Source organism: Manihot esculenta, chromosome 13 (genome assembly GCF_001659605.2).
Source record: "Manihot esculenta cultivar AM560-2 chromosome 13, M.esculenta_v8, whole genome shotgun sequence".
NCBI classification, from domain to species: domain Eukaryota; kingdom Viridiplantae; phylum Streptophyta; class Magnoliopsida; order Malpighiales; family Euphorbiaceae; genus Manihot; species Manihot esculenta.
The window spans coordinates 19,483,315-19,494,782 of NC_035173.2; the positions used below are offsets into that span (position 1 = coordinate 19,483,315).

Genomic DNA, 11,468 nt, shown 5'->3' on the forward strand with positions numbered 1-11,468 from the left:
TCAGATGAAAGGGGGCGCTTCTTCCCGACCTCCTCAGTAACCCTCGCAGGAGTAGCCAAAGACTCCTTCTGGAGGGGTATTTCCTCAGTCGGTTTGGACTCAGTTGTCTTCACCAGGATATCCCTAATAACAAGGACGTCCTCATCAGCGGCTCCTTGAACGTCATCCTCTACAGAGATGACCTCCCGGTCGCTTGCAGGAGCCTTGTTAGTGGTTGGGAAGACCTTAACTCCTCCTTCAGAGATTTTCTTTGAAGGCAAAGATAAATCAGTCCTCTTCAGTTCGACGCCCTCGGCCGATCTAGCCATATCCGAAGGAGCTTTCTTCACTTCTTCTACAGAGGCCAACCGAGATCTGGAGGTTGGAGAAGACTGGGGAATTGAGCTCGATCCACCACGACTAGATGGTCTAGAAGACCTGGCACCCCTGGAGCTCGGTTTGGAAGCTCGACTAGAGGGCAGAGCTGGGGTCTTATTCATCGTCCTAATGGAAATAGTCTTAGCTACCTCCTGGGTGGCCTCTTTCACCGACAGCCCGGCTCGAAGAGCATCCAGAGTCGCGTTCATGCTCTCACGAGATAATACGAGGTTCTTCGGGGGCTTGATCTGTTCCATCTTCACGTCGGAAGCTGCAAAAATGCGAAATTAATACAGAACAAGACAATTTGCCACAAAGATTACCCAGACAAAATAACACAACTGAGTGGAGTAAAATACCCGCTTCACTAATATCATGAAGGTTAGACACAAACATGCATTTCTCAACATCATATTTCTTTTCAATAGAGGTCAGCCAAACAAATCCAACTTGTTCGGTAAGACTCAGCTGGGGCGGGTCATTGCAATTCAGTGCAACTTCTTCCCAGGAGAGCTTTAGATCCCAGACTAGCCCGGACTCCTTCCTGAGCTCCACTACGACAAAACCCTCCATCCAGCCTTTTATCGAATCCTTATGACCCGAAAAGATCGAGAGCCCTCCTCGAGGAGAAAAATAATAAAAACAGTGGCTTGCTCTGACTAATCGGAAGAAGGAGACAAACAAAGGCACCGTGGGCGTGATCCCCTGGCTTAGACACACGGACTCAAAAGAGGACATAAACAGAATGGAGTTGGGGACTAGCATCCGAGGAGTTATCCTGAAGTACCGGAAGACCTCCGTAAAGAAAGGAGAGAAAGGGAAAGTTAAGCCAAACTCCCTTTGTTTAGCAAAAAAGACCAGGCTCAGGTCCCGTTGGGGATCGATCAGGTCAGAAGGAGGAGGATCGGGAAGAACAATCCTTTCGTTTGGATAAGGGGCACGGATGCGAAAAAGGGGGGTATCTAAATACTCCCAAGAAAAGAAATTTTTCAGAACGGACGGGGTGATATTAGACTCAACGTTAAGAACGTCAGGAAGCTTTGGTTTCCCTATAGAATAACAAAGAAAAGAGCATACCTTGGAAACGGCTGAGGAAGAAGGACGATGTAGGTAAATCGCAGAGAAGACAGAAGAGAGAGCAAAGGTTGCAAGAAGGCAGAAAGAATTTGAAATGCAAAACAGTAATGAGGTGAAAAGTCGCTTTGCACGATTTTGTCCTGGAGTGGCGCGGTCATTATTACTCTCAATATTTACCCCCTCGTCAGTCGCCTAATAACTGACGAGAAGTTAAAGGGGCAATTGAAGACCGCTAGGCTCTTCCTCCCCGGTCTGGGGTCCAGCCCACGATGCAGGCCCATCACCCCAAAGCCCTCGAACCTCACGACTCGCACTAAGTCCAACTCACCCTCTCCAAGGCCAGCCCGACCCTTCCGACTGGACCAGCCGATCCTCGTTGGGCTCGGCCCGTACCTCATCCTCTGGCCCAACCCGGAACTAGGAAGTAGATCCGCATGTCCCTCGTGTGGATCCACCCGCATGCGCGTCCTGAAAGAATCAGAGGCCGTTACGCATGGAGCAGAGATCTGATTCCCTCGTACGTCCGTATCAACGTAGCAGGGACAGGTGGACCAATGATATACGTTCTGTTAGCACGTCACTAGCAGACAAAAGGAAACATATAAAAGGAGAAATACTCTCCTCTAGGTCTAAGCTTTTCCAGTTTTACAGAACCCATTATAAAACCCTATTTCTGGATCTCAGATCATCAACATATTTCCTTTGTACGATGATTTCACTATCCTTTTAGGAGTTATACAAACTTCGATGAAATTCTATACAATAACTGCAGAATTCCTCCAAATTTCAGAAGAGATAATCGCAAACAATTAATTACTATACAATAGTTGCAACCTTTGATCTTGAACAGTTGTGCCGGTAAAATTCAAATAATTTATTTTTAATGCCCACCTTTTTTAAATATTTATTGTATTCTTCAGCTCAATTCCAATTTACAACTTGGAGTTTCTTGTAAATTTTTTCCATCAAATAAATTTAATTTATTTGCCCATTTAAAACTTATAAATATGAATTGTTTCTCATAAACTATAAACTTTAGACATGAGATTTGATAACTTTTCACTAACTATTATATCTAATAATATCGATAAACACTATAAAAAAAATTTTAAATTAATAATAAATTTATCAAGTACTAATTCATAAAAAATTCATTATTAACAGATTTAGTAACAAATTTAAATCTCTTATTATAAATCTCATTGTTAATACAATAGTAATGGATTAACAATTCGTTACTAATTTTATAATGGATTTAGTAATCGATTTTTATAAAATTTAGTAATGGATTTTAAATGGATTATTAATTTGATAAAAATTTAAAACAATAAAAAAACATATAAAAATTGAATTGGTTAGTAATCCATTATGAAAAATAAAAAAATATATGAAAACTATATTCCATTACAAAATCTTTTACTAATTTTAAAAATTATATTAAATTATTAATTTTTTTCATTACTATATTATATTAAATATTAATTTAATTATAGTGAACTATTAATTTTGTCATTATATTTTACATTAAATATTAACTTTAATATTTAAAATTTTATTAATTTTATGAGAAAATTATTATAAAATTACATGATAAAAATTTTAAAAAAAATTAAAAAATATGAAAGAATGGAAGAAAATGTGATAAAAAAGAGAAAATAATGAAAAAAAAGAAAATAGAAAAAAATAATGATGAAAATAAAGAGAAAATAAGAAATTTGGAAAATTTAAAGAAAAAGAGAAAAAAAAAAAGAAAAGAGGAAATAGAAGAGGAAATAGAAGAAAATAAGAGAAAGATGAAGAGAAAATGAAGAAAAACAAAAGAGGAAATGAAGAAAATAAAATAAAATAGAAAAAATGAAATAAAAAAGTTAGAAAAGATGAGGAAAAAAAAGCAAATGAAAGAATGATAGAGAAAAAAAAAAGAAATGAAAAATAATAGAAAGTCAAAAAGAAAATGAAAGAAAATGGAAGAAAATGAAATAAAATAGAAGAAAAATGTAAAAAAAAAGAAGAGAAGAATACGAGAGAAAATAAAGAAAATGAAATAAAAATTAAGAGACAAAAGGAAAAATAATGAAAAAATAGAAGAAAAAAATAGAGGAGATCGATGAAAAATATAAAATAAGAGAAAAATGAAGAAATAAAAAGAGTGAAGGAGAAATGAATGAAATGATAACGGGAGATAAGATGTGTCAGTATATAAATATAAAAATTAATAATAAATTTATTTTATTTCTAAATTTAAATGAAAAATGCGAATGAATAAAAAAAAAAAAGTGATAGTGTTGTCTAAATTTTAGTAACAGATTCTCTAAATGGTTATTAATCTACAAAAGAGTAATGGATTTGGTAATAAGTTATTTTTATTATTAAATTATAATAAAAAATGTTGAAATTTTAAAATAAATATGCAGTATTTTTTCTTTAAAATATATATTTTTTAAATTTAATAATGAATTATGAAATTTATTATTAATTTTTGAATTAGTAATAGATTTAATAATAAATTATATCTATTACTAAATTGAAAAAAACATAATGTGAGATTTTAAAAAAAATAAAAAGTTGCTTTTAGAGAAAAAAATAAAATGTCAATTTTTTTTATAAAATAATAACAGATTAAATCTGTTATTAATTCGATAATATATTACATTTCATTATTAAATTTATTATTATTTTATTTATTTATTATTTAAATAATTTTTTATTTAATAGCCGATTTATCAATAAATTTAATAATGAATTGAAATTCATTACTAATTTTTTACTAATTTAGGAATACATTTCAAAATCAATTACTAATAAAGTTAGTAATAAATTTATAAATTCGTTATTAAATTACAAAAATTAATAATCAATTATAAAATTTATGATTAATCTATAATTAATTTGTAACGTATCTGAATCATTCCTATTTCGACAGATTTTTATAGTAAAAAAAAATTCCTTCTTATGGGTTCAATATTTTATTTGTCGTCAGCCTAATTTCCTTTGCTTTTAACTCTTTAATAATTTTTTTGAAATTTATATCAAGGAGAGGCTTTCAGATAAAAAAAAAAAAATCAAAAAGTGATGATGGATTTGATTTTATCAAATTGGGATGAGTTTTTCTATCCACAAAAAAGATTGCCACTAGTCTGACCAGAAACAATTTTTTATGTTAACTATTTTAGCAACAATTTGTTTATCTTAGTTATAATATTTACAAAGGCTTTTTTTTCTAATTTTTTTAACTCAATTATCTATCTATGCAACATTATTTAATAAATTATGTTTATTAATTTTTCTTATTTTTATTAAAATTTTCATATGTTAAAATTTGTTTATCTTAGTCAGAATAATTAAAAAATAGTTATATTTATTTTTTACATATTAATTGGATGAAAGTATTTTATGTATATTAGTTACTTTAAATTTATTGTTACGATGAACTGATTGTATGAGAAATTATTTTTATTTGTAGATATATTATTAATTTTATTATAATGAGACGAAAAGTAAAATATATTCAATTCAATGTAAAAATAAGCTGATTATATGAGAAATTATTTTTATTTATAGATATATTATTAATTTTATTATAATGAGACGAAAAGTAAAATATATTTAATTACATGTAAAGATAAAATAAGAAATTGCATATGATATTTTCTAGCTTCTAGACTATGTACATATTCTAGCACAAATAATGAGAGAGACTATCGATAATTGAATTCAAAATTTATACATAAATTTATTATATTGATGAATGAAGAGTAACCCAATATAAAAATATTTTATGAATAGGATGAATTATATGAAAGGTTGCAAAGGTGCACAGTGTAGTTTGTCATTTCAATCCTGACACTGCTGTTGTAATGGAGGACATTACATAACTGATCATTTTAATAGAATCTGCACAACATTCTATTGTATATTTTGGGTATATCATTAGTTCGTTTTGTCATATTTGTCAATAGAATATTTTAATATAATAAATATAATAGGTGCATACTGTGTATAATAGATTAGATGAAAATAATCAAGTCTTTCTACTTGCATTTGCAATTATAGAGAAAGAAATTTAAAATTAGCAGTTTATGTAATCCCTAAGAGCTTATTTGATAAATCATGAAGAGTTGTGTGTAATATTAAACCATCACATTAGCATCAACAAGGCAATGCAACAAGATCGATGAAACCCCATCTGCACATTACTAATACTATATTTGTCATATTTTAATGAATTATAATGTAAAATTTAAGAATGCAATTATGAAAGAAATATAGTTTAAGGCTAGTAAGTGATATTTAAATAAAAACTTTTGCATTGCTTAAAATTTATGTATATATATATTTATTTAGAAAGAAAAAATTGGGTCGATCAATGACTGCGACTGAATTATTTATATACACTCATATTCGCAATTATGATAAAGAAAATTTTATTGATAGGAGATTGAGATAAATACATGCATGTTGATTTTATTATATAACTAATTGTAAAATATTTTGAAATATATATTATAAATTAGTGTTATTTTAGTTAATATTTTGTTATATATATAGGATACTTTTCTCTTTATGAGACAAAAGATGATGCAATCATCAAAAGATATTGGTAATAACCAGATATATATAAATATGGTTGAAGGTAGCAAAAAGTGGAGGGTATATACTCTTAGCTTGCAATCTTCAATGATTTATTCTCTCCTCACTTCATTCTCTACGTAAGAAATTTAGAATGGTAAAAAAGAAAGGGAGTACATGAGAAATGAAATGAAAAATAGTAAATAAGAAAGAGAGGAAGTGGGGAATGAGATAAGAAATGATGTGAGAAATAAAGTAAGGAATGAGATTAATAATGAGTTAGAAGAGTTAAAGTCTTCCTTAATGGAGCATATACGGGCTTCTATGATGAAACAGATGGGCAATTTAGTGAGTGGTTTGTCACCTTCTCTTTCACATAGTTGATTTTGTATTTCATTTTGTATTTCATTTTGTAATTAGTCTAAGCAATTTTATCACATTAAAAATAAATTAGATTTTAAATGAATTATTTTATTACATATTTAGTGATATAATAAAATTACATTTTATAATTATCTTTTAGAATATTTATTTAATTTTCATCAAATATTTATTATACAAATTGAATATATAAAAATTTTATATTTTAATCTTTATAGATTACAATAATTTCATTTAAAAAAAGTCGTAAGTAAAATATTTTAGTCGTATTTTTTTTAAATAATCAGTATTTTACTGATATTCAATTGTTGCTGTTAATATTGTATTGGTTAAAAAATATTATAAATTATTACCGATGAACTGCTTTGTCACTAATTAATACTAATATATTACCAACGTCAAATGTTGTCACTAAAATTTAAAATTCTATAAAAAAGAGTACCATCAAAATATTTTATCATGATAGCATCACTATTCTATTAAATTTAGACTTATAAAATAAAAAATTATTAATAAAATTATCAATAATTAGCGATAAAATATAATGTCGGTAATAAAACCATCAACTAGATATCATTTGTAATTCCTTACCATTTCCTCACATATAAATTTTATACTAACGAAATTAACGTTGAAAGAAAAAGAAATTAGCGATAAAACATGTCATCGGTAATACTTACCGACGCTAGATTTATTGTTAGTAAAATTTAATACCGAGTAAAATACCAACGATTAGTATATTGTTGCTAATTTATCGATAATTTTATTTACGGATGAAAGTTTAATTTTTATTGATAAATTCTTTTATTAATATTTTTTTATAGTGAAAGGGGTAAAAATTAATATAAAATATATAAAAAAATATAAATGGATATAAAAAGTTATTTTATATATTTTTAAACTGTAAATAACACTAAAAAAACAGACTATCAGTGACGGATTTTTCCGTCGCTGAAAGTCAAAAATCCGTCGCTGAAACTTTCAGCGACGGATTTGCGACGGACTCAAGTCCGTCGCTTAAAGTCATGTCGCTAATTTTTACCGACGGCTTTTCCGACAAAAAATTCAGTTGGAAAAATTTAGCGACGAAAAAAGTTTGTCGCTAAATCAGTCGGAAATTCCAATTTATCCAATGAACATTCCGTCGGAAATAATTAGCGACAGAAATTTTCCGTCGGAAATCCGTCGAAAATATTAACGTATTTTAAAAAATTTTCTCACAAATCCGTTGCTAATCTGTTAAAATTCGATCACAAAAAATAATTCCCTGTTTTTATTTACATATTCCCTGTATAATCAAATAATTTATAATTAAGAATCATATTAAATATAAATTAAATATCATTCATAATAATTATAAGTAATGTTCATAATACTCAATAATATTCAGAATATTTAAAATAAATTCATAATATTTAACAATGTTCATAAAATTTAAAATAAATTCATAATACTTAACAATCGTCATAAAATTTAAAATAAATCAATTATACTTAACAATGTTCATAAAACTAAAAACTAATCTATGAATTTGTTGAACCATCTGATAGAGAAGTACAATTTGCAATTGGATTATGCGGTGAAGATCTTTTTTTGTTCTTCAATGATTTCATCTGATCTTTTATTTGCTTTTCTATCTGCACTCGCATTTGCTCTTGCATTTGCTCCATGTCTTGTTTCATTTTGACCCGGTTTTGCTCTAATATTTGTTCAACCTCCTCTAAAGAAAACATAGTTTGAGAAGGTCCTCCAGGATGAGCTGATGTGCATGAGAAAGAGGTAGTTGGAGTTCCAGATTTTGCAATATCAGAATATCCAAAACCATAAACCCTTCCTTTACTACTTCCAGAAATTTCCATCCACTTATTCAAATCAAAAGCAGATTGACTATCACAATTGTCATTCACATTTTCAGCAATGGCAGTCAAATAAGCTCCCTAAGTAAAAAAAGAAAACATAATCAACATTTCATGCACCATACACAACTAATGATAACATAACAAATAGAAAAATAATGTGATTACAATAAATAAACAAAAACTAACTTACATCAACTCGTTGTGATTTTACATCAATGAAAACACCTTGACTCCCCTTTTTTGTGTGAGTGGCACGAAACAGTTCAAGTTGAGTTGGTTGCCTACCTAACTTCTTTGCCTACAAAAAAGAAATAATCACACAACACAAGATGCACCACAACACAATATGCACGAATAATATCTAGGCATTTATATAAAAATATAATTGTATAAATAAAAGTAAGGAATAAAAAAGTTATACCAATCTATTCTCATGAACTTCCAGTTTTATTGAACCACCAGAGTGTTTCGTAATAGTTCCATCTTTTTCTATGTTTCTATTTGCTTTACCAGCTTCTGATTTCTTTCTCCACTCTGGTGTACTCCAATATGCAACAAGTGCATTCCATATCTCTGCCTCCATCCAATCTGGTCCTAAATTGTATAGATAAGCAACATATGTCTTCTTGTGCTTACGCAACAATTCACTCCTAACTCTATGAAGAATGTCTCGCAGTCTTTCTTTTCCTACCTTTTCCCAAGCAGTTCGAATCATATCTTCTTCACTCTCATCCCATACATATCGACTCTACAAACAACAATTAGTGTTATGTAAATTTAAAAAACTTAAAATGCATATTAGAAATTTTAGAATATAAGTTGTATTTACCCGAAAAAGTCCAAAGAGCTCGTCTTTTGTCTTTAAAGGTATTTCTGACCAAGTTTTCCATGGAGCAGTGTAGCGCATCTTAATGTCATTACTGATTGATCTAGTAACTGTGGAATCTAAAAAGCTACAATATTTTTATACATAATTAGTAGTTGTAAGTAATAATACATATTAAATCAATAGCAAAAAGTTGTATATGACTTACACATTTCCTTTCAATCTGATCAATTGCCGATCAGACGGGTTTGATGGGATAGGATGTCCCAAGTTCAGACCTCTAGTTCGAACTGATGATGATGATGATGCGTTTGCTTGTCCCCCTAATGCTGCTGGAGTGTGCTCCAGTGTTTCCTCTTGCATCTGTACTGGCTCATCTGTTTCATTCATAGAGAGCTGCTGGCTATGTCCTCTACCTCTAGATGATACTGCTCTTCGAGGCATCTGAAAAAATAATTGTCCATTAGTTTCAAATCAAACACACTAATCAATTTAACAATACATATCAAAGTATAGTTGAATGAAGGCACGTAAAGTATAGTTTATTATTACTTAACAAATAGTATATATAAGTATTTATGAATAACCTAAAATTATATAAAATAAAATTTTTAATTCATTTTAAAATTCAGTTAGCAATGGATTCCTAGTAACTATTTGATAGCAGATATCTTGTAACTACTTAAACTTTTATTTAACTGGAAGTTTTATATCCACATGATAAATTATTAGTCATAGAGTTTAATATTATATGGATAACTAAGAAATTCATTTATTCAATTAGGGGTGCAATCAGTCGGTTTAGTTCAAAATCGAATCGTATTAAAAAAATTGAAAATCGAACTATAAATTTTTTAAAGATCGAACCAAATCAAATTTTTAAATAAATCGAATCAAATTAAACCGATAAAAATTAATTTGGTTCGTTCAAAAACCGATTGGTTGTACATTCCATAACCTGTGTCCAAATGAGAAGAAAACTTTCTAAATACGTTGAGAAAAATTGAGATTCTTAGATCATTTCATCCGACAGATATTTCAACAAAATTTTAATAGGATGCTCAAACAAACCACTTATCTCAAAATGAAATCACAAAGTATTTGAGAGACAAAATTGAAATCTCTAAATGAAGCAACATTTACATTAATCATTATATCAAATAATACAATGACAGCTGGACATAAATAAAAGAACTGTGTGTGTGATGGACATAAATAAATAGCTGAATATTTTGTATTAGTTGCTATTAATTTATTAAACATTTAAATTAGAATTATAACATATTTAACACTTAAATTTATAAAAATTATAATAATTAAACGTAAATTAGTTATACTAAACTATTAATAATTTATTCAAAAAACTAAAAATAAATTATATTCTAAATTTCATTAAATATACTGTGAATTTTAATAAGTTAATAAAGTTAATTAGATAAATATAACAATACAATTTCAAATATATTTAATAATAAGTTAAATTATTTTTATTTTTTTATAGATATCAATAATATAATTAATTTATATTTAATTATTATAATTTTTTAAAATTTAAATGTTGAATTATTATAATTTTAATTATATATTAATAAGTTAATCTAAAATAATATAAGAGTAGAAGTATATAATTCTATGATAAATTTAAGATATTAAAATTATGGATTAATTAATTATAAGAATATTTACATATATAAAATATCTATAAATTATTGAATCCATTCAATAACACATTAATTCAATTAATTTTTTTTATTGAAATAATTTAACATGCTTTCAATTCAATATAAATATAATTAGTTATTTAACATAACCAATAAAATCCTGTTATTTTTTTAAATAAATTCAAATCTGTTAATTTATTTAAAAATAATTTCATTACATCATTCACTCATCACAGCACATATATATATATTATTTTTTTATTTTTTGGCAAGGTTTGCAATCACCGTGCTTTCTCTCATTCTGTGCCTTTGGACCGATTTTTTTTGGCAAGCTTCAATCTAATGTGAAAACCAAATAACCCATATCAATCTAGTTTAAGCAGAGACCGATTGCATCACTCCGTATCAAAGCAATTCACTAACTTACCTGGAGTGGCGACGATCAGCAGCTGCAGCAGCGGGTGGCAACGGCGGCGACGGCGAGGGGACAGCGACGGCGAGGCGAAGGCAACGCGCGACACCCACGGGATCAGCAGCGACAGCGACGGCGACGGCGAGGGGACAACGATGGCGAGTCGAAGGCAACACGCGACACCCACGGGAACAGCAACGACGGCGACAGCGAGGGGACAGCGACGGCGACGCGACAGCACTATGCGACACCCACGGGAACAGCAGCGGCGGCAAGAAAATCAACAACAACAGCGACGGAAGGGCGACAGCCACTAGCGACAGCAA

General features: G+C 29.3%; 2 protein-coding genes across 3 annotated transcripts; both read right to left on the reverse strand.

Annotated features, from left to right (window-relative positions):
* Nucleotides 1-7,798: 7,798 nt before the first annotated feature.
* LOC110607355 lies at nucleotides 7,799-8,676 on the reverse strand. The gene is made up of 3 exons (XM_043949929.1): nucleotides 8,665-8,676; nucleotides 8,434-8,541; nucleotides 7,799-8,321 (listed from the first exon to the last, which is right to left on the reverse strand). The coding sequence occupies exon 3, from the start codon at nucleotides 8,241-8,243 to the stop codon at nucleotides 7,908-7,910; it is 336 nt and encodes a 111-aa protein (XP_043805864.1). The 5' UTR covers nucleotides 8,244-8,321; nucleotides 8,434-8,541; nucleotides 8,665-8,676; the 3' UTR covers nucleotides 7,799-7,907.
* Nucleotides 8,677-8,710: 34 nt separating this feature from the next.
* Nucleotides 8,711-9,535, reverse strand: LOC122721615. Of its 2 annotated transcripts, none has more exons than XM_043949927.1 (4): nucleotides 9,278-9,535; nucleotides 9,073-9,196; nucleotides 8,935-8,991; nucleotides 8,711-8,837 (listed from the first exon to the last, which is right to left on the reverse strand). In XM_043949927.1, the coding sequence occupies exons 1-4, from the start codon at nucleotides 9,511-9,513 to the stop codon at nucleotides 8,733-8,735; spliced, it is 522 nt and encodes a 173-aa protein (XP_043805862.1). In that variant the 5' UTR covers nucleotides 9,514-9,535; the 3' UTR covers nucleotides 8,711-8,732. The 2 variants fall into 2 exon arrangements, with proteins under 2 accessions (XP_043805862.1, XP_043805863.1); XM_043949928.1 differs by having other exon boundaries at nucleotides 8,714-8,831.
* Nucleotides 9,536-11,468: the final 1,933 nt, after the last annotated feature.

Bases quoted from the DNA above. Each gene is read 5' to 3' on its own strand.
- LOC110607355 (XM_043949929.1), bottom strand. From the start codon at position 8,243: ATGGAAATTTCTGGAAGTAGTAAAGGAAGGGTTTATGGTTTTGGATAT.
- LOC122721615 (XM_043949927.1), bottom strand. From the start codon at position 9,513: ATGCCTCGAAGAGCAGTATCATCTAGAGGTAGAGGACATAGCCAGCAG. The intron at 9,197-9,277 runs GTAAGTCATATA...AAAATATTGTAG, and splicing joins ATCAGATTGAAAGGAAATGT to CTTTTTAGATTCCACAGTTA. The intron at 8,992-9,072 runs GTAAATACAACT...TGTTGTTTGTAG, and splicing joins AGCTCTTTGGACTTTTTCGG to AGTCGATATGTATGGGATGA.